At 61.1% G+C, this 27886-nt stretch overlaps 1 protein-coding gene across 1 annotated transcript; it reads right to left on the bottom strand.

Moving 5' to 3' along the window:
* Positions 1 to 26184, bottom strand: ASS1 (argininosuccinate synthase 1). The gene is made up of 14 exons (XM_075519339.1): positions 26077 to 26184; positions 25550 to 25618; positions 25072 to 25260; positions 22221 to 22277; positions 21659 to 21733; positions 18307 to 18377; positions 17887 to 17917; positions 13979 to 14069; positions 12065 to 12149; positions 10832 to 10896; positions 6551 to 6682; positions 2510 to 2666; positions 774 to 839; positions 1 to 235 (listed from the first exon to the last, which is right to left on the bottom strand). The coding sequence occupies exons 1-14, from the start codon at positions 26182 to 26184 to the stop codon at positions 181 to 183; spliced, it is 1251 nt and encodes a 416-aa protein (XP_075375454.1). The 3' UTR covers positions 1 to 180.
* Between the last annotated feature and the right edge of the window lie 1702 nt (positions 26185 to 27886).

Genomic DNA, 27886 nt, shown 5'->3' with positions numbered 1-27886 from the left:
TTCTCCTCCGGCCGACCACCTTTTTTTAATGATTGCATTTCACTTGCCGCCCCGTAACAAAGCCATCACCTCCGCCGTGACTCCGGGGAGACGAGTTACAATTACAAATTACCACCACAATTAGTGCTAGTTCTTAGAGAAATTAGAAAGGGGAGCGGGAGGCTCGCGTGCGATTGATTGCTATTCATCCTGCTTTACGGTGACCTTGCTCTGGAGACGATGATATTCCTTCAGCCTGGAAACCGGATTTAAAAAAAAAAAAAAATTAATTGTAAATTAACAGTAATAACACACATTTCCTTTCAATTAATTTAAACAGAATGAGGGGGCGTGAAGAGCAGGCGTTTGTTAAGGCCTGTACAGTTTAATTATTTTTTTTTTTTCTACGAGATAATGTAATTAATTTATCTTAGAGGGGTAGGGGGACATGGCGGATGGGGAGAACAAAGCAGTTAACAGGCAATGGAAAAATTAAGAGCCCATTATGTAAATGCGGCGTTTTACAGCCCTGGAGTTGGGGGGCGGGGGGGGGGGGGGGGGGGGAGTGTGGCAGGGTCTGAGAAATAAGTAAAATAACGACCGGCTGTGCTGGGGAAGGCTGTAATTAGGCAGGGCTGGTGCTGGGGGGGGCTGGTTGCACCCCAGCGGTCGGTGGGGGCTTGGGGGGCGGCCTCGGTGCATCCCCAGAGCCCGAGCTGGGAAGGGGAAGAGCCCCGGGGGTGCTGGGGGCTTTCCCCCCGCCTCGGGGAGGGTCCCCCCTCAACCCCGCAGACCTCAGCGAGTTGATGTTGATGAAGCCGGTGGCGTCGGCGGGCTCGTAGTCCCCTTGCACGTTCATGCTGCGGAGAGAAAGGCACCGTCACCGGGATGGGGGGTCCCGGGGGGGGGGGGGGCTTGGGGCTGCCTTTTGGGAAGGGAGAGGATGCAGGTGACCCCGGAGCCGGCTGCTCCCCCAGGCCGGTGCCCGCTGCCGCCCCTCCTCGGCTGCCGGGGGCTGCGGGGGGCTCAGGGCAGGGTCCCCGCCAGCCCCCGGGAAGGAACGCGTGGCCTCGGGAGCAGCAGGGCCACCCCAGCGGCTGTCCCCGGGGCCCTGCTGGAGACGCAGCCCCAAATTCCCCTCCGCGGTCCCTCGTGTGCATCATCGCCCTTCCTCCCCGTGCGCTTGCATCAAGCTGGGCCGCTCGCCCTGCCCCAGAGCCGTCCCCTGGGTATGGCTGTCCCATGCCAGGCAGGGACATTGCCCCGGCTCCGGGGCAGGGGACGTTGCCGCAGGCAGGGCCGCGGTGCTGGAGGTCACCCCCGGCACCGATGGGTTTATGGCTGCGGTGGCCGGTGCCTCGGCACAACGCCGATCGCATCCCCCTCCCCGAAGGCAGCAGCCACCCACCGAATCCCAACTCCAATGGTTTCCTACATCCCCAAAACACACGGCTCATTTCCCAGAAACCGCAAACCTTAAAGGAGGAAGGGGGGGAAATAAAGAAGAAGAAAAAAAAAAAAAAAAAAAGAAAGAGTTTACAATGATTTTACCTCCCCTGACGGGCTACAGAAAAACCTCTGTGCTTTTATTTTTGCTCATTCGAGTGGTTCTGACCTGCTCTATAATTATGTTACTTTCTACCTACTGTGCAGAGGCATTTCCACACAGCTCTGCCTCTCACAGCTTTCTCTCGGGTTCCTGTGACGCTGTCACTCAAAGGCTTTCAAACCAGCGATGTAGAAATCAAAAAGAAAAGGAAAATGGTTGGAGACGCAGGGAGAATAAGTGCCCCTGCTTTTCTCTCCCTCTCTCTTTTTCCTCCGTCCCACCCCCCTCCATCCTCCTTTTTTTTCTTCCCTCTTTTTTTTAATTTTTTTTTTTTTATACTTTATTCATTTAATCTCTCCAAGTGAGAGCGCGAAGCATAATGAAGGGTTGGGACGGATTATTAGGAGCTGTTGATTTTGAGGGGGAGGGAAAGGGGGAAAAAAAGCCAGAGAAGAGAAAGAGAGAAGATAATTTGACATTTACTCCGACTGATCTAAACTCATTCGGGTGTATTTATGGCTTATAAAGTGTTTAGAGAGATTGAAAGGGGTTGAGGGAGGGCTGGGGGGGGGGGAGCGAGCGAGAGAGAAAACAACGTGAAGAAAAAGGAAAAGCCGGAGGAAAAAAAAAAAATATTGACTTGAAAACAGGGCTCGTGCTTCAGCCAGGCACTTGGCTGGGAGGACACTGTCCCTGGTGTCACCAGGGATGGGACAAGATGGGATGGGATGGGACGGGATGGAGTGGGACAGGACTGGGAGGGATGGGACGGGACAGAGTGGGATGGGGTGGGATGGGGTGGGATGGGATGGGATGGGATGGGATGAGATGGGATGGGATGGGGTGGGGTGGGATGGGGTGGGATGGGATGAGATGGGATGGGATGGGGTGGGGTGGGATGGGATGGGATGGGGTGGGATGGGGTGGGATGGGATGGGGTGGGATGCTCGCTGCCCACCCTGGCCCCCAAACCCCGCTCACCTCACCAGCTCCTCGTTGTACAGCGACCGCGGTGACTCCCTGCCCAGGACGTAGACCTGGCCCTTGAAGACGGAGAGGCGCACGGTGCCCACCACCACCTCCTGCGATCGCCCGATGCACTGCCGGAGGAACTCGCACTCGGGGCTGTGCCAGAAGCCTGCGGGCAGGAGGCAGCATCAGCGGGGGCATGGGGGAGGCCGGGGTGCCCCAGGGTGCCCATGCGGGGTGCTCTGCCCAGGCTACATCCTGCAGGGCAGACCCTAATAATTTACAAGGAAAGGGATGCGGTCACGGGACTGGGAGAGGTGCCAGGACACCCAGGTTCAGCTCTGAGGGATGGAGCCCCACGGGTGTCCCTTCCCCTTGGTGGCCCTCGGGTCCCCACCCGGGAGAGGACGCTGGAACCAGCTGCTGGAGGAGAGGCAGCGGGGCCATTCTCCTTCCAACTCCTCTGGGTAGGGGGCCCTCATGGAAATTAAAAGCTTCGTTAAGTTATTATGAAACTGCCACTCAAAAATCAGCATCTCGGGAGGGTCAGGCGGAGACAGACAGACGGACACAGAATCTGGGGGGTGACCAGCTCCCAGCCCCCTGCCATGGGGACGCGCTGCTCTCCCCTGGGACAGGCAGGGCAGGGATCGGCCCCGAAGGGTCAGCCCCGACCGAGGGCTCTGCTCAGGGGGACGCAGCCCCCACAGCAACGCTTCGTCCCCGGGCAGCCCTGGGAAGGGAACCCCCCCCCCCCGGTGATGGGGGTCGCAGCGGGGCGGCCCCCCCAGCCTGCTCCCACGCCCCGTCCCGGCGGGATGCGGAGCAGAGCGCTCCCCCCAGTAACGCAGCCGGGGCCGACCCCGGGGCCGTGTCGGGCCGCGCGCTGGGGCGCGGGGAACCGGTGCCAGCAGCCACCCAAATCTCCATCTAACCACGACCGCGGCAAGCGCGTCCCCCTCCTGCCCCAGCTCCGGCCGGCACGGCGGCCCCCCGGCACCCCAAGCCCCCGGCAGCCGGGCCGAAGCTTGGGCTGGGCGCTGGGGTGACGTGCGTTCGCGCCGCGGCCCCCCAAAACGCGTCGTGCGGGAGCAGCCGTCGGCGTTGCCATCCACCGGGGCCACCGCCGTGGCCCTGCCTGCCGCCCCCGTGCCCCCTCCTGTCCCTAAGCGGGGTAATTAGCCGGGGAGCCCTCAGAGACCTGGAATAAAGCCTGGGAGATGGAGAGGGAGATAGAGGAGGAGAGAGAAAGAGCCCATTCACCGCCCTCCGGTCATCCCCAGGTTTTATCTCTGCCATCGCCCTCCGCTCGCACACCGGTGCCCTCTCACCTTTCCCTTCCCAGCTGGGCTCTGGGGCCGAAGCCATTAAAGAAACAAACAATTTCTTTTGTTGTTCGGCCTCGCCGGCCCCGAGCGGGGCCGTATCCTGCAGCCTTGTCCCTGGGATCTGCGTAGCCCTGCTCTGAGGCACAGCACCAAAGCCCTGCAGCCTCTCAGCACCAAAACCATAGCCTGACCCAGACCCCCTCGGCCACCCCACCGCGGCACGGCCGGGGGGTTCGGGCACCCCTTGCCTGCGATCGGCACTGCCGTGCAGGCAGGGGGACCCCATCTCCACGCAAATACACCCCGCTTTTTGGTAACCGCCCTCCAGGTACAACCCTTCAAACATCAGGATTGATGCAGGACTGTTGCATCCCCGTAAAAATAAACCCGAGACACATTAAAATAATAACCAGCTACTTAAAGCCCGACTCCAGGTGCGAGGAAGCATCCCCCCCTCCTCGCCCCCCACTGCAGACACATTCCCCACTGGAAGCGATCCCCCTTAATGACCTTCCTGCCTCGTAACCACCGTCCTGCCCTAATCACGGCGGGCGCGGGCAGGGGGACAATGGCATTTCCGCACCTGGCCGTACCTGCCGGACGGGAGCTGGCTTCAAAGCCACCCCTCCACAATGGGATCAATGGGGTCGGGGGGAAGATAAACACTAATTCTCCTAAAATCAGGGACTAGTTGCAATAATGAGGTGTTAAAGGAAGGTGAGCTTGAAAGCCTGGCCTCTGGCGGGGGGACCCGCGGGTGCTGTTTGCACCCCGTTGGGGTTGTTCCTTGGGTTTGGGCTCGGCTGCCAGGAAAGCCCAGGGCCAGGCTGAAAATCCCCAGGGATTCAGCATCTGGAGCCGGGGAAACAGCAGCCTTCGCCTGGCAGAGGTGGGGAGGGAGAAGCGAGACCACGATTCCCCGAGCGGCTCTTTGGTGGCTTCACAACAAGCGAGTGGTTAGAAATAAACAAGCAGGTTTATGCTTCAACTAAAAAAAAAAAAAAAAAGTCAAAATAAAGGCAGCCCAGGACAAAGTCTAATAAAAATAGCCAGAGGCAGGAGTGGCATCAGCGAGTGAACTAAGGCAGGGGCTGTGATTCAAGGGGAAGGTAATCGAGACTTCCCCGGCCCCAGCAGCCCTCGCCCCGCTGGGGCCCCAAAATACAGTTTAAGCACAAAGGGGCTCAGGCATTAAATGCAATTGCCGAGGAAGACGCAGGAGGGAATGTCCTCGGAGGGGACAGGCATCAAAAACTGCAGGGGAGAAGACAGCCCGACCCAGTCCTGCTGGATCTGCTGCTGCCCAAAGCCTGAGCTCCTGGAGTCAGGTTATTTCCAGGGGATCTTCTCATGGAAGATCCCATGGGGATCATCCCGGTCCTCGCAGTTAGAGAGCAATGCCTGAAAAGGGATGGGAGGAGGAACTGGGAGGCTGAGAAATCAGGACGTGAAAGATACAAGGGTTGTTTGGCCGAGGGGCAGGAAATCCCCACGGTGTGGGGTCTCCAGGGACGCCAGCTCTGAACTGGGCAGGGGATGGAGAAGAGCTGGGGCATGGGGACACACTGCTGCGCTTGGAGCCAGGTAGAAGGTGCCCGCTGTGGTTTCGAGCACACCTACGACATTTTGGGCTAATCCTGCTTCCTTCAACTTAGCACCAGCAACTGAGTGGGGTTTGGTCCACGGAGCAGACCCCAGGGCAGGGCCGATGTCCCCTCCCGGGATGCCATTCCCACCGCCCCGGGGCAGCAGCCTCATGGCCCGTAGCAGGCTGTTCCCAGCAGCGCGGGGGGGACCGAGCTGAGACCCCTCAAACTCAGCCCACGCGGGTGGCCGAGCGGACCCGAGCCGGAGCCGCTGGGTGCATCACAGGAGGGAGGGCAAAGAGCTTTATGTCTGTCCCTAACTGCGGGTGCAAGCCAGCGTCCCCTTGTCCCTTAGGGCTCCCAGCCCACCCCGGGCAGTGCTGTCCTCGCCCAGGCCCGGCTGCGCTGGGAGCGGCTGGAAGCCCCTGCTGCAGCCCCCGGCGAAGCCACAACCGGCAGTGCCCCTGTGTGGGCTGCACACCGCATAGCACGGCCAGGACCCTCCTGTCCCCTCCCGCAGCCCCCGGACCCCCCTGGCCAGGGCCACCCAGCCTCGAGAGCCCCCCGTGCCACGCACCCCTGCGCTTCCCCCCGCCAGTGCACGGGGAGGGGTCTCCGGCTTCAAACCCCACCGCGGGGACGGCCGTGCCGGGAGCTTGGGTGCTCCTGTGCCCCATATCCCGGTGCGCTCCGGTCCCCGTGGGGCGAGGGCAGGCGGAGAGATGGAGGGGGTCAGAGGGGAGAGCTGGGGAAAAGCGATACGGGGGGGACATGAAGGGACGGTGAATTACAGCCTGTGAGACATCCGAATGTGTTGGATGGGACGAAGCGGTGGCGGGGAGAGAGGCCGGGAGCATCCCCCACCAGCAAGCCCTCGTGGAAGGCGGCATCGCCTGCTGAAGGCGGGCACGGAGCCCCTTGGGCATGAAAGCAGGCAGAGTGCGGGGTCGAGCTCAGCCCTCAGCACGAGCAAACCCACCTCTTCCCCCATGAGCAGCCTCAAAATCCACACCTGAATTTTACAGCCCTGAGCGCATGTACCAGCGGGACCTGCAGCCTCCGGTAGCAACGAGGGAGGAGGATGAAGAGGGCTGTGAGGATGCTGCGGCAGCAGGGCCGGGCTGAAGGACCGTACGTACCGTTGTACACCAGCTCGGAGAATTTCAAGGCGAGCCCCTGCTTGATTTTCCGTACTTCCCGGTCCATGGTGAAGGCCTCGATATCTAAATGCGCATGGTATAGGATCGTTCCCGCTGGGGTCTCATAGATACCTAGCCATTTTTCCAGGCAGGGGGAAAAGCAGAAAAAGAGAGAGAAACGAATGAGACCAAAACTGTCAGCAAATGACAAAAAATAATGATTTGGCTGACAGAAGGAGCTGTGGTCGAGCGCATTCAGTCCCAGCTTGCTGTAAAATGCATCTGTCATTATATTCATGCTGGGGCCGAGACAGTCCACTCCGCACCTTGCGGAGAAAATTTCTAGATTCCCCTCTTTGAAGAGGCACTCTGACGAGGCTAAATGACAGGGTTTGGGAACCGATCCCCCCACCGATCCATGCCCAACGGTCTGCGGCTGAAAACCTGTAATTAAAGGAACGACGCGGGGCACAGGCACGGGGAGCGGAGGGCCTGAAATACCCTCCTCTCCCCTCGGCTGGCGAGAAAGAGCCCCGTGCATCCGCTGCGAAGCCATGAGGCTACCCGGGGGCTGGGAGGACAACCTCATTTGGGGCTGGCAGGGCCCCCCCTCCGGTCCCTTCCCGCCTGCCCCCCATTGCACGAGGCCTGGGGATGGAGGGGTGTTTAATTATTTTGGCGATGGGGGCTAACGCTGAGGGCGAGCTGCTCCCTTTGTTCCAGCCGCTCGGGGCTTATTTGCCGCATAACGTGTTTACTTGGTGTTTAAATACGAGGGTGGCCATGCGGTGCTCCGCTCCAGGTTGGATGCGGGTAGGAAGCCAGCGGGGGAAATGCTGAGCTAGTCCGGCAGCGAACACGCTGCAGGCAGGGCTGCAGCCTGCCCGTGGCCAGGGCTGCTCCGCCAGCATGTCCCTGTCCCCTCCCAACGCTGGGCATCTGTGCTATGGCACGGCCATAGGAATGGCGAAGGGCACCCACACGTTGGGTTTTGCTGGCACACAAAGAAACCCCATAGGAAACCATCCCAGCTGAAGAGGACGTGTCCCCAACCAGCCCCAGCCCTCAGAGCGGGTGAGAGGAGCCCATGGGGCTGTCATGGGGGCTCAAACCTGTGCCAGGCTCTGCCTGCTCGGTGCCCTGGAGTGTGGCACAGGCTCAAGCCAGGTCCCGTTCCGGGGTGGCCACAGGTCCCACGGACACGGCAGGAGCCCCATCTACCATGGCAGCCCAAGCCACTTCCATCAAACCTCATCCCTACCAGGGTCCGTGATCTCAGCATCCTACAGGCACGGGACGGGTCTGCGTCCCAAAGGAGAGCCACCTCCTCCTCTCAGGCCACCCCAGCGACGGTGCAGCCCGGTCCCCGGGGCCACGTCACGGGGTGCTCACCGACCACCCATCCCCACCGGGCTGCGGGAGGAGACAGCCGAGTTAACACCCAAAACCAGCCACCCGCACGGGCGTGGCGGTGGCACAGGGGCACGGAGGGCTGCTGTATGCCCCCTCCAGCTCCCAGCCGCAAAGTTAACACAACTAATATCCCCTCTCCTTCCCCTTCGGAGGTGTGAAAGCCAATTTGGGCTGACCGAAGGTTTGGGCTCGTGTCTTGACCCCCACCTCCTGCCCGTCTGTCTGCCCCCCTGCCCATCCCGTTCGACCTGACGCTAGAGGACTGGGGACCAGAGCGTGACAGCCGGGGCGGGGGGGGGGGAGCTGACAGCGGCGCTCCCAGCCTTGCCACCGAGGAGACAAGAGACACCTTCAAAGTGACACTCGCAGCGTCTCCAAGTGTCTATTTTCATCTCCCCGTGTTTACAGGAAAAAGACAGAGGTGTCAGCACCGCAGCCTGGCGAAGCTTCAATCACCCCGTAATTACTGCTGGGGAAGGGGGGGACCGGAGGGGGGGGGGCGAAACATGGGGGGCAGCCAAGGAGACAGCTGCCGCTGCTTAAAATTTTCTAATTTGTAACCTCGGCTGTCAGTTCACCTCCATCCGAGCAATTTTGCTGTGCTGAGTGCGGGCTGTCACTCCCGACAGCATCCGTGGGACAGGACGGGATGCGGTGGCTTCCCGAGGGGAAGGGGAGGGCGACGCTGCCCATGGGAAGATGCTGCCCACGGGCTGATGCTGAGCGTGGCCTGGTGTGGGTTCATCGCAGGGAAGGAGTTTTCCGCTTTCCTCTTCCATGTGCTCAGCACATCGAGGGGAGGAAAAGGGAAAAGGAAGGAGGAAAAGCCCCAGCCGAAGGCAGCGCTCGGCTCTTCTGGCAGCGGCCATCCCCTCCTTCCCACTTCCTCCCCACTGATTTCATTTACTTCACTTAATTAGCCCCCCTTCGGAGTTAAAAAGATAATTTGATAATGAGGATGTGAAAAGGCGGGAGAGGCAGGGCTGGGCTCCTGCTCACAGCCAAGAGCCCCCGGCCGAGCCGTGGCCCCCCCGGCCGGCTGCAGCGCTGCTCCCCAGCACCCCCTAATTACCCACCCTCCTCCCACTAAAACAAATATGGCAAAATCGAGTTAATAGGGCTTAAAAGGCTGGTGCGGGCATGCTCAGCTCGCCCCTCGCCCATTAGGCCTTAACGAAGTTCAATTAGGAGCTTAGTAAAAATCAATGCAAACGAATTTTTCTCTTCCTCGACTCTCCGGGTCCAGGAGGTGAGGGAGAGGAGGCACCTTGGAGGGAGCCTTCGCTGCCACCTCCGCGGCTGTGGAGGGCTCTTGCTGTGCTGCTGACTGCCCGTGCCTCAGTTTCCCCTGCAGAGCGGGGGTCCCTGGGTGAAGGGGTCCCTGTGCTGCCCCGAGGAGCCCCAAGATGGTGGGAGCAAAGAGACACCGGGACCACCGCACACTGCTGGGATTTAAGGGATCGTCTCCTCCCGCCTGCAAGCCCAAGTCCCGTCTCCTGCCCCGTTGACCCTAACCCCATTTGGGGTCCAAAATGCTCCTGCAGAGTGGTGGTGGGGCCACCCCGAGCTGCCCTGCACCCCAAAACGCGTGGGGGGAGGCAGGTACCGGCAGCACCCACCTGCTCCAGCCCCCTCCCGTCCCAGCTCGCCATCTCTCCTGCAGAGCATCTCTCGGAGCAGATTTCGGAGAGGTTTCTGCTAATCCCAAGGAGCAAAACTAGGGGCAGGATCCCGCTCCAAGCAAGGGGGAAAACCCGCTGCCAAGGTCTCGTCCCCGAGACGCACGCAGCCCCGCTGTCCCCAGAAAGCCCGGTCCTCCCGCGTCCGCCGGCGCACAAACACGGCAGCGATCGCTTGGCAATGTCACGCAGGAGACAGACATGACAGTTAAATGGGGTTTAGAGAAATTATTAAATGCTGGAAGGGTCACTAGAGCGTGTCAGTGGCTCTTAAAAAAATAAAATAGATTTTGACAAATTACTCAGCATCCTGCATGCAAATGCGCAGGCTGGTGTGTGTGGTTTGGGGTTTGGGTTTTTTTTTTCCTTCTTTTGGTTTTAATTCGATTATTCAAACTCAGGTCAAATAATCTGGGGTTTTGTTTCTCGCCTTTCGTGGCTGATGCTCTTGCAAAGGGGCCGGTGCCCAGCAGTGGGGAGGGAGACCGTGGGGTGAGCCTTATCAAAATACTTGCTGATGCCCTGCACGAAGGGCAAGTTTAAGGAAAGGTGAGCGTCTAATTAGGTAGTAACGAGATTTAAAGCAAAAGAGCAGGGGCAAGGAGATGGGAAATGATTATGAGCCCTCTCGTTACTTAGTTCTGCACGGGGCAGCTCGCTGCCTCCAGAGATTTCCAATGAAGCTGATCCTAATGGATGATCAATACTAAGAGTCACAGCCTCAAAAACGCATAGATAAATCAAAGAATTGGCTTGAAAAAAAAAAGCCTCAGTGACTCGCATCAGCCTCCTGCGCTTTGTACCTGCATTAGACAGCCTGGCACTCTCCAGGACCTCCCATGAGCATCTTCCCACGGCAAGCCCACAGCTGGCATTTTTTCCCGCTGGGGACAGATCTCACCCAGACCCAGGGTCTCCAGCGGCACTGGGACCCCAGGGCTGGGGCAAACAGTGGCCCTGGCAGCGAGCGGGCAGCTGCCTTCATTAGAGACCAGGGAGAACTCCCTGTCACGGGGAAGTCTCGGGCAAAAGCTGATGAAAAGGGAGTGTTTGAGGGCTACTGGCACGGCCTGAGCCAGAGCACCCCGGCGATGCTGAGCATCCACCGCGTCCCACCAGGGTTTTCCTTTTTTTTTTTTTTTTGCTGTTTTTAGGACAGGGACAGCACCGCCGGCCGGTGGCTGCTCACCTCTGGACTTCATCCCAATGAAGCGGTTCTCCACGATGTCGATGCGCCCGACGCCGTGCTTGCCCCTGTGGAGGAGAAGGGAGGTTGCAGCAGCCCCAGCCCCGCAGCGGGACGCAGGCGGCCGTCAGAGGTGGGTTGGGGGGGGGGACAATGGGGGGCAAACCCCAAATGACAGCGTGGCCAGCCCCTGAGCAGCACTGGTGACCACTGGTAGTGACACCCGGATAGGACGGGTGACAAGGAGACGGATTTTCTCTCCTTTTCCCCTCCTCTTTGCTGTGCCACCAGCCTCTCCATCCTCGCTCGCCGCTGGGGCTGGCAGTGCCGCAGGCAGCCGTGGCACTTGGGCCACTGGAAAATAAACCAAGCAAGGCGACAGGACACACGGCAGCTGTATTCCCGATGGCCGAAGTCATTTTAAAACCACTTAATTAACATTCAAAAAGAGAACTACATGGAAAAGTTCATTCCCATTCAGCAGCGGGGAGATAAAGGCAGAGGCACAAAGGAGGGTGGCTGGGGACTGGGTGGCACTTGGCGCGGGGTGGGAGGAGCGGGTGCCCTCATGGGTGCTGCTGTATTTTTGGGCAAGCCCCTGGGGATGGCTCTGCCCCGGCGGCAGCAGAAACCGGGCAAGGGGTGGCCCAGGGCAGAAAACCCCGAAGGAGCGGCTGCTGCGGGGGCAGGGGGAGGAGAGGGCAACGGACCCAGCCAGCACATCTCCGTGCCCCAAAAAAGCCAACTCTCCGCCCAAAAGGGACGCTGAGCCCCCTCGGGCAGGCGGGGCGAGGCAATGCCCCCTCGGCCGCAGGAGCTGGGGGTCCAGGGCTGAGCTGGGAGCAGGGGCAAAGGGTGCCGGGCAGGCAAGGGGTGGCCCAGGGCTGAGCCCCCCGCCGCGGGCAGGGCAGCCCTCGCCCAGCTGGTGGCTGGAGCGGGTGGGAAACGCACAGGGCGTTGATGAGACTTCTTATCCTTCTCATGCACGGGGAACCCTTAAATACCCCCGTGCTCCTGGCTTCGGTGCCCGGCTCTGCTTGCTGGCATGAATGGCACAACTAGGACCCAACTGGGACCCAACTGGGACCATGCCATCCTCACACCGCTGACCACCATCCCTGGGCTCATCGGGGTGTGCCTGCTGCGAGCATCCCGCTTCCACCCCACCCTGGGGACCCTGCCCTCATCCCCGCTGCCAGCCAGCGGGCAGGGGACAGGGGACAACGTGGCACTCACGCGATGTCGTTGAGGTACACGAAGAGCTCCAGCGCCGAGCAACGAGTGGCTCCGTCCCCGGCGTTGGTGACCTTCACGGGGACACCTGCGGAGGCGGGGAGGGAGGACGGGCAGGATCAGCCGGTGTCAGGATCCCCCCGGAACATCACCCCGTGGGTGTTAAATAGATGTGACAGATATGAACTCTAAATAACTTCTTAAAAAGGCATATCCAAGCTGGTGCGGGGAGGAGGCGAGGGGAGGGGGACCCACCTCGGGAGAGAAGCGAAAGAAATAAATAAAAAAGGCCATAAAAACGTCCCCCCCCTCCCTTTCCCCTCTCCTCTCCCTCTCTCTTTTTTAGGGCCTGTGAAATTGCAACCAGGCCCTTAACTAATTGAATTTCACGCTCGGCAATTGTCTTACGGCGCAGCACCTTCTGTCCCACCAGCCCCTGCCAGGGGGGGCTGACAAATGTGTCCCCCACCCTGCCAGCGCAGGGGGTGTCTGGGGGGGACCCCCACACCGGGGCACGGCTGCTCGCACACGCACGCACACGCACCCCGCGGCGGGGTGCTCCCCGCCATGAATTAATTATTGCACTTTTTTTTTTTTTTTTTTTTTTTGCCCCCGCCCCCCCCTCTTTTTCCCTTAAATTTTTTTTAAGGGCGCTGGGCAGGAGCGGGGCGGGCGGGGGGAGGTTTGCTGAATAGAAAGAGGCATTTTTCTTTAGCGGTGTGAAATGAGCAATAAATGTATTAGGAAGCTGACAAGGGGGCTGCGGGGCCCACAAAGAAAAGCGGTGCGGAGTTGGAGGCTAATCCCCCCTCCATCTGCCCTCCTCATTACCATTTAACGCACTATCAGTTGCCAATCAGCCTCAATGCCTCCCTTTCTAGTCTTTATTACGGAGGCGCCCGCAAGAGCCCTGTCTAGTGACGGGGGCTGTCAGCTCCCCCCCCCCAAACCCCCTATTTTCCAGGGTTTTATAAACTCAGTTGTAAATTGCTATTAAATGTAACTCGCGGCAATAATGAACCTTAAGCTGCTTCTCGGTGCGGCCCCCCCCTCCGCGCCCTCCCCTCGCCCCGGCTCTTTCTATTCGCATCCTCCACCGGGGTATTGGCCGGGGTCCGCTCGGCGGAGAGCCGACGTTGTCGGGGCCGTTGTTGGCGAAAGCTGCTTAGCCTTTAAAATAGTTAATAATTAGATTAAAACTTCAAATAAATTAACTAGGGGCTGAATGGGCCGCTGGGAGGGGGGCTGCTCCTTGCAGGGGGATCGTTATAAAGGAGCGGGGATGCTGGCGGCGGGGGGGTGGTGGGGAGGGGGTGCCCCCTCCGAGCGGGGTCTCCCCAGCCCGGGCTGGGCTCGCTGCTGCTGCCAGGATGGATGGTGGCACAGGGATGCCCATGGCTGGCAGGGGTGGGAGATGCTGCCCCGTGTCCCCTCTCCGGGTGACGGCTCCGGGGCTGGGCCCCACCGTGCGTCCCCCCAGGATGGGAGGGGGTGTCCCTGTCTCCTCCGTGCGATGCTGATAGCAGCGCTGGCCAAATCCTGCTGGAGCATCTCCCCAGCTGTGACGCTGGCCAGGGCCACCTGCGCGTCCCCAGGGCCACCCGCGTGCCACCCTGCGGGAGAGGGACCCCGTACCCACCGCACCTCGATGCCTGGGGTGGGGGCTCAGACCCCTCTCCACTCTCAGGGGGGGCCCGGCAAGCCCCCCAAGACGTACCCAGACCCTCTGCACACCTCGAAGAGCCCCAACGTGCTGCAAGCACCGTCCCGAGCCCTGACGCCACGAGTCGGGGCTCGCCCCGCCTGCCGCGGCCCCAGGGGTCTCCCGGCTGTCTGCAGCCCCTGGTCCTGGCTGGGGAGCAGGGTTCGGTTTCGAGGGGCAGAGGCGCGAGGGGCCAGCTGGGAGGAGGCGCTTACCCCGCTCAAACTCGATCTCCAGCACGTCCGGGGTGTCGGGAGAGGTGGCCGGATCGCGGGTCTTCGTGTAGAGCCCAGGGGGGGCCTGATTCTGCCCGGGGCGGGGAGAGAAGAGGGAGAGTCAGTGGCATTGGCACGGCCAACGCTGCCGGCAGCCCTGACCCCGGCGCGCATCCCCCATCCCTGATGCGCATCCCCCATCCGCGACGTACCCCATCCCAAAGCGCGGGGCCGGCACGGCACGGCACCGGTGCTTACCGGGGCCCCGGGAACAAAGGGGTTGGAAGAATCAGCCAATTTTTCCCCTCAACTTGATCTCATCTTTTCCTCCAACGCCCCCGCAGCTGGAGGCGGGATGGCTGCGGAGACACCAGCCAGGCAGGGAAAAGCGGGACGATGGCAGCGAGCGGCAGAGCGGGCGCCCGCACGTCCCCGCGCCACGGCCGGGCTTATTCGGCGCTGACCGAAAAAACTAATGAGGAGGCCTGACCCCAGCAGGTGCTCCAGGCGCACCGGCTCTTTCATGGTGTCCCTGGGGTTAATACACACGGGGGAAAATAGAGGAACAAAGCAAAAACCCATTTCAGAGCACATCAACCTTTATGTATATTTTTTTTTTCTAGATTTATAGGAAAGAGGCATCTTATCTCCGTCAGAGCCGGGCCACCGGAGGCTCGGGCGCCAACGATGAATTGCTGCAATTGAAGCGCGTGCCAGAAGAGGAGGGGGAAAAATTATAATAAAAAAAAGCTTTCCATCCCGGAGAGCAAATGCTTTGCAATTTCGCGTGCCCCCTCGGCACTCATGCACGATGTGGCTGCGTGCGCTGGCCCCAAAACACTTTCAGACCGGTGTTTGCAAAATCCTGTCTCTAAAGGGACCCCCCTCGCAGCCACAGCCCCAGGAGGCGGAGGGGAGGGAAACTGAGGCACAGAGCGGTGGAAAAGCAGGCAGCGCCAAGCAAGCGAACCGCAGAGCAGGGCTGGGCCAAAGCCGTCCTCGGCCGACGGCGGAGGGAACATTGCAAAGGAGGCTCCAGCTGAGGGGTCCCAGCACCCTAAAACGCCCTGTGCAAGCAGCTCGGGTGGAGTTTCTCCAAACTGAGCCGCTCCTGCAAATGTTTTAAGTGGGGGTAACTGGTATTTCCACACAAAACCCGGCTGGTGAGAGCTGGAGCTCTGGGCATCCCTGGGCAGCGGGGCCCTGCCTGCACCCAGGGCTCTGCCTGCACCCGGGGCGCTGCCTGCATCACCCACCTGCAGCCTGGCCACGCTCCCCCTGCTTCTCCTCTCCTTTTTAAACCACAACTTTTCTCCTGCTCACTTTTCCTCTTCCTTTCCAGTGAGGAAAAAAGGACAAGGGAGAAAGCAAGTTGGGGAAAAAAAAAAAAAGCAAAAGGGATTGCTTTAATAAAATTTTTAAGCTTTTTTTTTTTAAAGGAAAAGTAATTTCTCTTTCATCTAAGAAGTTTTCATCTAAAATTTTTAAAGACTGGAAATAAGCCTTTTAGTGAAAATGTCCTCTTTTTTTTTTGGTCCAATAAATAGCAAAGCCCCATCACTGCCAGCACCCAAGGGCAGCCCGCCTGGCTGCGAGCATCCCTGCCGCCCCCTCCACACCGGGGGACCCCCCTCGCCTCACCCCAAACCCCGGGGCGCACGTCCCGGCAGCAACCGCGGCCAAGTCCTGGGAATACCGACGTAACTGCCCCAGCACATGCTCCAGCAAAACCACCCTCAGGTTCCCATTTTATCTCATTTTTGCCTCTTTCCCTTGTTTTAAACAAGAGGCGCTCGCACACGCGCCTCCCCCGTGCCCCCCGCGCGCGCGCACGCACAAATTACACGGGCTGCGGATTTCAATTTTACATCGTCTGGCCTTTCCCAGCCCTGATCACACTTATTAACTAGACAAACCCGCGAGAGATGATGAAAAACTTTGAGTTCAAAAGGAAAGATGGGGGGGTGGGAGGGGAAAAAAATACTGGAAAGTATTAAAAACTCTTTACTAAACATTGGAAGTCAAAGTCAGGTAGTTTCCAATTTTCCGAGCCAACTATGAAAACCCCTATTAAATAAAATAACTAAATAGAAATAAAAGTGACATTTGGCTTGCATTCCATCATTACGGTACGAGTCTGTCCTCTTTTTATTCTCTCTCCTAAAAGCACAGTTCAAATGACAAATAGTTTGTTGCAGTGTATCAATGCCTCCTATTTATCCCTCCCCGCAGGGGGGCTAGTCCTGCAATGTCATCTTTAAAGGGGAGAGAGGGGAAAAAAAAAAAAGGGAAAAAAAAAAAAAAAAAGGAAGAGTGTGGGGAAAGGGAGAGAGGGAGGGGGGAAGAAAGAAGCAAGAAAAACGGGGCAAGAAGAGAAGAAATTGGAAGCAAATGGTCCATGAAGTAAACCATGATGCAGAGCTATCGATGCCGCAAATGGTTTATTCATCCGGCTGATATTGTTGTGCCCGGGACTGAATGAACTCTTTCAGAGTGCCATATGAAGTTAAAGCAAGTAAATTTCTATCTTTCTCCGCATTAGCTGCCTCATTGCCCTTCAATCGGGCCTCACAGAGGCAGAAAATAGCTCAACCATCTGCTTTCAAATCCCTGCGTTTGGCAGGTCCCGGGGGCTCGGGGAGGGGACCCCGCCGTGCCTGGCACCCCGGATCCTGCCGCGGCCGCCCTGGTGCCCGGCGCCGCTTCCCCGGCCGGGGAAGGGGACAGCGGTGGCACCACGCCCCGGGAGCCACCTCCGGGTGCTGGCAGAAGGAGAGGTGCCCAAGCGGAGGATGCCTGGGGATGGGGCGGCTGCTCTGTTCTCTGCTAAACTGGCCCCATTTTCCAAGCTGGCTTTGGGAAGGAAGCGGGCTTGGCGGAGCCTCGGGACCGGGGATCTTCCCCAAGGGGAGAGGCGCTGGGTGCCGTGGGGTGGGTCAGGGTGGGTGCACCAGGAAGGGAGCGGGGTCTGTCCCTTGCTAGCTCCAGCTAGAGGTATGAAAACCCATCCCTGTGCCAACTGCTCTCCTGGAGGAGGAGACCCCTCCCGAGGGCCCGGCTTTGCAAAGCCCGACCTGCAGACACCCCTCCGGAGGGCACCGAAGGGCGAGCGGGACCCCCTCTCCACCTTCCTCTTCCTCACGCCCCCGTCGGAGGCACGCGCCAGCCCAGCCGCAGCGAGCCGGCCGCTGGCCGCTGAGCTCCAGCCAGCTCCTCTCCCTCTCTGCCTGCTCCCCCTCCTCTCCCCGGATTGTCTAATTAGCGCTGATGGATAGTTTAAGTAGCCACCGAGCGTCCTGACCTGCTGGAGCATGAACAGCGCAGGCAGGGGCCAGCAGCAGCCGGACCACGAGCGCTCTTCGGAGGCAGCCGGGGCCGGACCCACGCCTCCGGAGCGATGTGCTGCGCTCACCCGCAGCGCCTGGCCACAGCACCCGCCGCCACCGGGCTCTTGGCTCCATCGGTCCCATGGGTGCCCTCGGGGTCCCCAAGCACCACCCCGCGCAAGGGGAGGTTTTACCCATTTTTCCCCCCGGATAGTGGGGGTGGGAAAGCGAGGAGGGCTGGGTGAGCGGCGGGCACAGGCAGGGGACCCGAGCTGCAGGGGCCAGCCCGGACCTCCGTCACCCACCACCGGCTCCCGCTCTCCCACCAGCGCCTCATCTGTCTAATTGCTCCTTTATTGCTGCCCTGTGACACTGTCCCCTCCGGTGTCACCCTGAAACGGTCCCTTCCCCTATTCACGCCGGCAGCAATTAACGTGCCGGGAGAGGCGGAGGGGCCGGGGTGGGCGGCAGGGCCTCCCTGCCGTACACGGCCTGCCGTGAAATTTCCAATTAGGCTGCAAATACACAAGCCACCCTCGGCCCTGTGGCTGCCACGCCAGCCGGGCAGCCGTGATCGATTACCTTGGGGTTCTCCAGGATCCCGGCTTCGTAGCTGCGGCAGGCAGGGAAGGAGAGAGAAGTCACTGCAGCACCTGCAACCTGCAATCCCAAAAGCCGCCGCGATGACCCCCCCACTCCCACCACCCCATGAGGATGGGTGTAAATACATGTTATGGATCTCCAGGGGCTTTTAGCAGCAACCCCGCAAGGAGCACCGGGCTTCGGAGAGCTCTGGATACGGATACTGCCGTGTGGGACATGGACAACTGGGCAGAAAGGGAGGTTGGAGGTTTTGGGGTCACCCTTGGCCAGCATGTGGTGGGGCAGCCTGGGACTCTGGAGATGGGAAGACCATGTCCTGACCATGCAGGATGGGGAGATCTGGGCCCTAGGCTTTGGGTCCTCACCCGGCGGGAGCTCCCTGCCCATCCGGCCCCTCACCTGATGTGCATGAGGTTTTCATCCATGCTCCAGGGCGTCTGGGGCGTCACGGGCACCGGGATCCCATGTTTCTGCAGAGAGAAGAGGAGCGGCGCTGAGCGAGCCCACGGGGAGAGCCAGCCCCCGGCGGCACCGGCTCCTGCCAGGATCAGCCCCGGCAGCGCAAAGGCACAACCCACGGCCACCAGCAAGGCGGCAAGGAGCAAGATGGACATCTGTGTCCCTGACCCTGGGCAACGTCAGCTCCCACCACGAGGGCCACCTTGATGGGGACATCAGGGACATGGTGCAGCTGGGAGGAGAACGGCTGCCGCAGCCCTGCCACGAGCTGAGATGGAGCCCCAGAGCACCCCATGAACCCAAGCGATGGAGACGTCGGCACAGACGTCGTATGCTTTTTCTAGGTCCAGGGCCAGGATGGTGCATTCCCCCTGGCTTAGCTCCTCATCAAGGGGAGGTGACACGGGGACAGAAATCCCCAAAACCACAGGATGCTCTCCAGCCTAAGCGGGGCTGATGCTCTGCTGCGAGGAGACAGCACACGCGTCCCCAGAGCCTCATGCGAACACGTGGCGATGCAGACATGGCACACGGGGCGGCAGGCATTCCCCCGAGTCCGGGCATCCCGAGAGCACCGAGCCCGGGGATGCTCGGCCCCGCACCGGCTGCCTCCCCGGTGCAGCGCACAGCGCCGAGCCCAGCTCCCTAACAAGGTCAGCGGCGTGCTCAATTATCCGCTGACATTTCAATGGGGGAAATTGCCTGTGAAGACGAGGTGAATACGCAGGGGAATTAGCGGGAGAGGCGGTGGCGGCGAGCTAACAACCGGAGCCAGCGGGGACGTTGCCCACCCTGCCGGCATGCCGAGCCACGATGTCCCGGCTGCAGGATGGCTACGGAGAGCCAGGGCTGGAGGTGGCGGTGGGTTCCTACCGTGCCTCGGCGTGTTCGTACAGCCCGTGCACTGGCAGGCGGCTCTCCCCACCACAGGGACCAGCAGGGACCTCAGACTTGGCCAGGAGGAGAGCAGCAGGGGCTGAGCAGAGGCTCCTTGTTTGCCAGGAAGAGGGGAAGGAAGCACTTGTGCTTGTTAAATCACCATCCTCAACCCATCACCTGAGATCGCAGCAAGGTCCTGAGATACCTCCTAAGGCTGCGGAGGGACTAACTCAGCCCTGCTCCCAGGGGAACATTGCCCCAGGCTCATGGGTCCTGGTTCGCTGGTCCCAAAGCACACTTCCAGTGTGGGACCCCCCCCCAGGACCCCCATCCCAGGCTTTGGAATTGGGTGCTGGGCAGCCTTCTCCTCCTCGACCCAGGCCCCACTGCAGGGCTGCCGGGCACGGGGTGCTCTCCTGCCCACAGACCTTGGGGGAGAGCAGGCAGGGCACGGCTACGCTTCACACGGGCTTCAAAACACAAGCTTGGGCTTGCTGGGAGGGCAAAACGCTGCCTGCTGGGTGCAAGTGCTGGGGATCACCTGGCTTCTCCAGGAAAGAGCGAGAAGACGCCTCTCCCTGTCCCGTCCCTCGGACGGATGGAGCTGCAGGTGCCTCCCAACCCCCCAAAGCCCCCCCTGAATAATGCCGGGGGAGACCAAGGGCTGGGGGACAGCCCTTAGCCCCGCCTGGGGTCAGACCATGCTCCCATCAGCACCCATCCCCTTGTCCTCATGCCAGCGCCCTCGTGGATGTTGGCAGAGGAGGTTTCACCTGAGTTAATTAAAGCCAAGCAATTAAGGCTGAGTGCTGTTTACCCTGACGGGCCACACTCAGCAGCATGGGGCTGGGGGGCTGTGTCCTCTGACGGGCTCTCCCCGTGCCATCGCTCACACCCGTCTCCCCCGGGATGTATAAACGCATCTTTCGGACCCAAATACCCACGATCGCGAGCCGTGAGCCCCAGCTGATTTATTTTGCCAGCCAGCCCTCTCCTCCCTCTGCCTCCTCCTGGCAGCCGGGGAAGCCCGCGCTCCCCAGCCCATCCTCGCCCCACGTTATCACTTCGAAGGGGATCCTCCCAGTCCGGACCCACGTACCAACAACCGCCGAGCCCAGGCAGCCTCAGCCGGGGCCAAACGTGCCGCGACCGAGGGGAGATCTCACTTTCAGGGCACAGCCCCGACGAGCTCCGTCCTGCCTGGCTCTGCCCGAGGCGGTGGTTCGTCCTGGAGCAGCGTCCAGGAGAGCTTCACCTTGCTCATCGAGGTGTTTCAGCCTCGGCTGGTTGCGGGGACGAAGCAGCTGCTGGAGCAAGGTTGGCTCCAGCACCCGGGCAGCAAATCTACGGCAAGAGCTGTGCCACGGCGGCGCAGATCCCCACTTTCCCCGGCTGCGACTGAGCCCCAAACATCATCGCGTTATAACTCCCCGGGCGCCGAGGCGAGCACATCTAAGCACTGAAAGGACCTGGCCGCGCATCTCCCTCTCCTGAGCGTGAAAAAGAAGGGAAACCCCTTTTTTTTTTTTAACGCCAAACATAACCAGAGACCGAGAGGCACTACAAACCCTCAACCCCAACCTCTCCTCTTCGAATGGGGCCCCAATCCATTTCCTTTCCCTTTTTTCCCCCCCTTCCAAACAAAAAAACCCCCCACCCAAACAAAACCCCCAAACCCAAAACACATGTTCCATTTTCCATATAATAAAACCGCGGCACTCTTAATAACTCCCCTATTTGACAATTTGTTTGGCAACATATGGAAAGCTCTCGTAAACTTGCCCCTTCATAATACAACGGCAGATGGCAAACACAATCCTCAACACGCCGCTCTCGGCGGCCCTAATGGGCTCGGAGGGCTCCTCGCCCCGCTCTGCATCCCTCCGGCTCTGCACCTCGCCTTCCCAGAGATTACCCAGGCAGCTTCGACGGCAGCTATTTAAAAACTGAAGCAATTTTCTGGTTTATGCACAGAGCTGCCTTTTCCCTTTTGATTGATTGAGCCGAGTTGTCAAGCATTTCCATGAAGTCACTAAAAAAGAAAGGTACCCTGGTGGGCACGTAAAAACCTGATGCAAAACTTCTAATATGTTTTATTGCAACTTGTACTTCAAAAAGGAAGGGACAACAAAGGCGAACGTATTTGCTTTGTCTGTTAGGCAAGTCAGGGAGCTGGGACCCGTTTCCTTGGAAAGCGGGTTACAATTAATAGCCAGGTAATTACGGGGCTTTTAGAAAGGAAGGAGAGAAAAAAAAAAAAAATAGAGGGGAAAGAAAAAAACCCTCCAACCAGAAGGCTCCAGCATGGTGCTGCAGGGATGTCGTGCAGGGCTGCCGCTGTCACCCGCCAAGCTACGGTGAGCATCCCGCGGCCGCCCCGAGCATCCCGCGGCCGCCCCACGCCGGCTCCTACCTTGGCGTAGTCCATCAGCTCGCGGCGCCCGGGGAAGCGCTGGTAAAACTCGGGCAGCCTCCACGGCGCGACGACCTGGCGGGAGGGCAGGGGCATGAGACGAGAAGCCCCCGGCCCCCTTGCAGCCCCTGGGCCCCCTTTGCCCCTTGGCACCCCCCTGGGCTCCCTCCAGGAGAGGGCTCCTGGCAGCCCCCTGGAGCCGGGACCCGTGGGGCGTTGGTCCCCCAGCCGAAATTTAACCTCCCTGCGCGAGGGTGGAGTAACCCAAACCCCTGACCCTAACAGGGCGCTGGGTGCAAGGGGGAAACAGGCAGCATCGATTATCTGGCAGCTGCCTTGGTACTGTTTCCTCCACGGCCTCGTGGTGTTTGGGGTAAAAATAGGTCAAATTAAGGATCGTTACAGCCCCCTCAAATGCCAAAACGTCGCTTCGTGCAGCTGGCAGCTTGTTAAAGCGAGGCACGACCGCTCGCGTCGATGTTAAAACAAAATTCCCCATCAGCTGGGGAGGGGGTGAGGAGCCTGGCAGTGGGGCCCCGGGGGACAATTCTGGGTGCCTTACCTTGATCTTAGGACACAGGGCGTAGCAGGTGAGCTCGAACCGAACCTGGTCGTTGCCCTGAAACACGAATGAGAGATGCCGAGGGGTCACCCCACGCCGGGGCGGGCTGGGAGGTGGGTGTCCCCTACCCCCATCCCACTGGTGGGGGACGGGGCCTCGTCCCCGGACCAGCTTGCCCAGGGCCGTACAGCATCCCCGGGAGAGGAGCATGGCCTGGCAGGGCTGCAGGTTTGGATTTGGGGAAAGAAACTGCAAAATCGGTGGGAGGAGGATTAAAAGTGCAGATGACAAAACAGCAGCTCCTGGCTGTGCTACAGCCCCACGGCTTCATCCAGGGAGCTGGGAGGCTCAGGGGCTGTCGGGTGCTGGGAGAGCACGTGTGCGGCAGCGCACACGCGTGTGATGGCACACACGTGTGCAGCCTCCGAGACGCTGCTTGGCTACAGTAGCAGCTCCCCTTGCAATGCTGGAGACCTCAGGCACGGCGGGCAAGGACCCACCGTTTCCCTGCTCCCGGCTGCTCTCCCTGCGCAGGGACGGGACCAAAATCCCCCCAGCAGAGAGCTAGAGGGGCCATATCTCAGGGTCTCGGCTCCAGCCAACACAGGACAGCCACTTGTCCTATGCCTACGGGGAAAAGCATCCCAGCCTGTGGCTTGGGAGACCCTCGGCCGAGAGGGGCATTTGCAAATCCCTGCGAGAGCCACCAGCCAGGAGGGACGTCCGCTGACGCTACCCGGGACTTCATAGACCGAGGCTCTCTGTGCAAGAGGGGGGGTCGCATCTATTTTCCCAGTAATGCCACTGGGATGAGATCGCTGGCAATTTTCACTGGAAAAGCAAAGCCTGAGGCTGAGGACCCATCTACCTCTTCCGTTCCCCCAGCACGGAGGGCGGTGGGAGGGGGTAATGGATGCCAGCACCTGGGCTGGCTCTGTCCTGCAGGGTCACTCCTGGTCCCTCTCCATGGCTGGTTTGAACCCAAACCGCCTTTCCCAGTGCTCCTGATAGACTGGGCACCGAGTGATCAAAACCCCCATGCTGCTTATTCACCTGGCTCCGAGGGAGCCCAGCTGACCCCGGGGCCACCCAAGAGCCATGCTCTCCCCTGCGTTAAGACTCAGAAAAACTGAACTAGTGGAAACCCAGGTTTGGGTATTTTCCCCACCCCGCAAACATCAGAAGACACATGGAGGGAGAGGGTGAGGGGGGAGGAAGACCACAGTGTCCAGGAGGATGCAGCAGCTCATAATTAAATCGCTCTGAACCTCCTTTTATCTTAATTGGCCTGTGCTGATGAGGTCCCACTAATGAGGCCAGGTAGTAGGGAAGGGGCAAGGAGCAAGCCTGGGAGTTATTAGCACTTCCAAGGGAATAGCGCTCACCAAAGCCTATTTTCCACCAGCACCAAGGGGCGTAAGGACCCCCCTCCCCTCCTCTTGGCCCCAGCCCGGAGGATACATTTACGGCCGGGCTGGGAACTCCCCAAGGACTATTACACGCAGGCGAGTACATCCACCAAAGCACTCATTTCCCTTACAGGCCCAAAACAAGTCCATCTGCTCCAGCAGCGGGGACACCGCAGATGGCCCGCATTTAAGACGCCGTGGCCGGGGACGATGCGCAGCCGGGTCGAGTTACCCGCGGTCGGTCCCTGCCTGCGCCCGCGGCTTAATGGCTTGGGGAGCAGGCAGAGCCTGGGGAGCAGCCGAGGGTGCCCCTGCGAGCGGGGACGGCTGGTGCTGGTGGTACCCAGGCGCGGAGGGGACGTTGTCACGTTGGGGCTGCGTTACTCCAGGGCACCCTCGAGCAGGGGCTTTCAAGAGGAGGCTGCTGGGGACGGGCGAGATGGACAGGGAAAGGGTGCAGAGAACCCATCACAGCAGGGGCAAGAGTTATTTCAGCCATGAAGCCCCCCAGCCTCACGGCTGCCTCTCTGCCCCATCTCCCTGGTGCCTGCGAGCCCCTTGGCTATCCCCTGGCTGCATCCAGCGTCCCCTTTCTAGCAGGGTCCTCTGCCACAGCCGGGGACCCCCAAACCCAGCCCCCCAAACCCAGCCCCTTGCACTGAGACCACTCCAGGTGGGCACCTCGCCTTTGCCCCGGGCCAAGACGGGCACGATCTGTGCTTCGGGTCCCTGCAGGACGGGGAGGAGGAGGCATCCGGCCGGTCCTGGGTGCATGCACGGCACCCAAGGGCCCCACAGAGCCGCAACTGGGACCAGCTGGGCTTGTGGCCTCTGGTGACAGTGTCACCCTGCCCCGGGTGTCCCCGCACCCGGCTGGGCAGCGTGCGGGCAGGGGCTGGAGGTGCCAGGGGGTGGCCCACGGTCACGTCACGCAGGTCCCACGTTCCCCGTGGAGGATTCCCCCCTCCCCGGGCAGGGACCGGCCCCGAGCATCCTTTCCACGGTCTCTGGCTGCCTCTAGCGGCAAAGGATCCTCCCTGCAGCCGGAGGCGACGGGGACGGCAGGGGATGGGGACGGGGATGGGGACAGGGACCGAGACAGCCCCACCCTGCCCGGGGTGCCCCCAAGCGCCCCGGGGGGTGCTGGCTCAGCCCCAGCCGGGTGCCGGCCCGGGCAGCCCCTGCCCGTAGCAGCTTTTAGAAAGCTGCTGCCGAAAGCAGGGGGGTCGGCTGTGACCTGAGCCTTCCCGATAGCGAGAGGGAACTGAAATTTGGCACAGAAATCCCAGAAGCGAGAAGGAAGTGTCGAAACGCTTCCCCGAAGAGCACCCATAAAATGCCCTGTGCACCCCTCCTGGCACCTGCAGCTTGGCTAAGGGACTGACTGGGTCCCCCCAAGCATCCCATGCCTTCCCCACTCCGGTGCCCCCGTCCTCCCTCACCTTGCCGGTGGCCCCGTGGGCGACGAACTGGGCTCCCTCCCTCTGGGCGATCTCCACCAGCTTGCGGGCGATGCAGGGCCGTGCCAGCGCGGTGCCCAGCAGGTACCGGTCCTCGTAGAGAGCGTTGGCCTGCACCGCCGGCCAGATGAACTCCTCCACAAACTCCCTGCTGATGTCCTCAATGTAAACCTGCCGGGACGGAGGGAGCCTCGTGACGGGAGGGTGGCTGAGCGGGGGGATCCCGCTCCTCTGGGGCTTTGGGGATGGCACGGCAAAGCGTCCCGTCGCCTCCCCTTTGCTAGACACTGCTAAAAGGCTTTGGTGCAAAGCCTCCAGAAAAGGGATTCCTCACTGGTGCTGCCCCCTCCCCATGGTGGCCCCAGCCGTGGGGTGGGCGAGACCCCAGGGCTCAGTCCCACAGCAGGGAGGAGGGGGAGCTCAGAGCCCCCCAGGCACCCGGAGGGAGGGACGCTGTTACCTTCTTAGCCCCCAGCGCCAGCGCTTTCTTTCGTGCTGCCTCAAAATCTTCCTTCTGCCCGATGTTGGCCTGGAAGGGGGAAAAACCCCAAGACTGAGTTTGAAAGGAGACCACAAAACCCAGCGCAAGCCCAGCCCAGCATGGGGTACCATGCGAGGCACAGCAGAGCCTGTGCTGGCTGGGCTTGAGACCACCCAGGATGGGCAGGGGGTTGCCCCCCAAGACGGCATACCTCGGGGCCATGCCTTCCTCTGCCAAGCCCTTGGCTCTGCCCTGGTGCACTGCCCTCATTAGCGGAGGGTCGTTTGCTGGCAGGGACAGGCTGTGCCGCACAGGGCTGGCAGCTCAGCAGAGCAGCACCCGGGCTGGGCAATGGTTAACCAGCAAGAGCGGGGTCACCGCCGTGGCCACGCACACGCCAGGACCCCGTCACCCGCCCCAGGTCCCCAGACCCATGGCCCAGAGTCCCCTCCACCCCCGGCCCCCCGGGACAGGGCCCATGAGGCAGGGCTCGGCGCGGGGCTCACCAGGTAGGCGACGACGTCGTAGCCCTGCTCCTTCAGCCACACCAGGATGCAGGAGGTGTCGAGGCCCCCGCTGTAGGCAAGGACCACCATGCCCTTGGGCTGAGCCATGGCGCTGGCAAAGCAAAAGGGAAAGGGGTTCACGATGGTCCCAGCCCCTGCCCTTGCTCGGCACGGGGATGCTGCAGCCATCAGCCATGAAACCCTCCCCGGTGTCTCTGAACTGGCCACGGGGCCATCACGGTCCAGCTGGGCACTGAGGGCAGCCAGGGGTGAAGGCTCTCCTGGGGATGGGATATTCTGGACAACACAAATGTTATCCAGGAGATGAATAACCAGGAGGCAAGAAGCAAAGCCCACAGCAAGCTAAACACTCGGGGCCAGCAGTGGCTTGGGTAGGTGGAGGAGCACGTGGTGGAGCCACCGGTGCTGGGACAAGCTCTCCGATTAAAACACAGACTCCCAGGATTGCTCTCGCTCACAGGCAGCGAGAGCTGCTGCTGTCGGGTGCCAGATGCTCCCGCAGGACCAGGGCCATGGGCAGCACACCAAGCCGGGCTGCCCTCAGCCCGGGTCTGGCTGAGCTCCCTCCTCTGCCGGGAGCGCCAGGCTGGGGCCAGCAAGCAGCAGGCAGCGCAGGAGGGGACTCGCCACAGCATCGGGAGGGATCACTTGGACCAAGACCCCTCCCGGGGCTGCAAGGAGCAGGGGGGAGGGCTGGGGGCAGGAGGAAAAGCCATGGCACCACGGCTACATCCAGGCTGCGGCTCCAAGCCGGGGAGGGCACCCTGCCCGCGTGCCGGCCGGTGCACCCAGCGGCAGCTGGGTGATGGAGGAGGCCAGGGCAGCCCTCGGGGCCGTTTGGCTCTTACCTTTGCTCCACGCAGCTCTCGCTTCAGCAACCCCTGCACAGACTCCCCCGCGCTCTGCAAGCACCCTGCAATGCCAGGGGGCCGGGACTCAGATGCAGGCACCCAGCTGCGGCAGAGACGCAGCCCGATGCCTTGCTCGGGCATGACCCGGCCCGTTGCGGCCCTGCGCCAGCACAGAGGAGCCGCCGCGGCAGACAGGTGCAGCCGCCCACCAGCTCGGCCCCGAGCGCCCGCCGGCACTGCCGGGTGTGCGATAGCTGCAGGGCTGGGGCGCTTGGCGGCATCCCCCACAGCCCAGCCCCAAGTCTCATTAACGCTTATCGGGCATTTGCCCTAATTACGCTGCCCCGTGTTTCCTGCCAGCGTGAAACACCGATGTGGGGATTCGACGCCCCTCACCCTTTGGCCGAGGATATCGAGGACTTCAGCCAACAACAGGAGATGGGGAAGGACGCAGCAGCCTGGAGCTCGGGGAGGAACGGGGGATCCCGCTGCGGGAAGGGACTCGGAGCTGTCCCCGCAGTCCCCGGGCCGGGCTGTGAATCCCAGAGCCCCGTGAAGAGGTGATGCCAGCTGACCCTTGGCCGGGGAAAGCAGACAGCAGAGCCGGCCAAATCCTGTCCTGAGCAACTTCCATGCTGCTGCTGCCAAGTCAGCACAATCCTGCTCCTGCTTTTGCAGGCAGGGAAGGCGCCATGCAGAGCTCCTCCAGGCTGGCCCACCCAGCACCTTTCACAGCGGGATGCGCTTACGCCGGGGTGCGCCCCAGCACCCTGGTCCTGCCAGCGTGGTGTGGGGCCAGCGTCCCACGGGGCACGGCTTGGAGCTGGCCCAGGTGCAGGATCCGGCCTGCTGCTGCTGGTTTGGTGCTGAAGAGCAAAGGGGTCCGGCAGCCCTGTAACCGCAGTTTGGCTCCCTGAGCTTGCCCGCGCCCGCTGAGC

Source organism: Mycteria americana, chromosome 17, assembly GCF_035582795.1.
Source record: "Mycteria americana isolate JAX WOST 10 ecotype Jacksonville Zoo and Gardens chromosome 17, USCA_MyAme_1.0, whole genome shotgun sequence".
NCBI classification, from domain to species: domain Eukaryota; kingdom Metazoa; phylum Chordata; class Aves; order Ciconiiformes; family Ciconiidae; genus Mycteria; species Mycteria americana.
The sequence above is the reverse complement of the archived record's forward strand: the minus strand, read 5'-3'. Positions and strand labels throughout refer to the sequence as shown.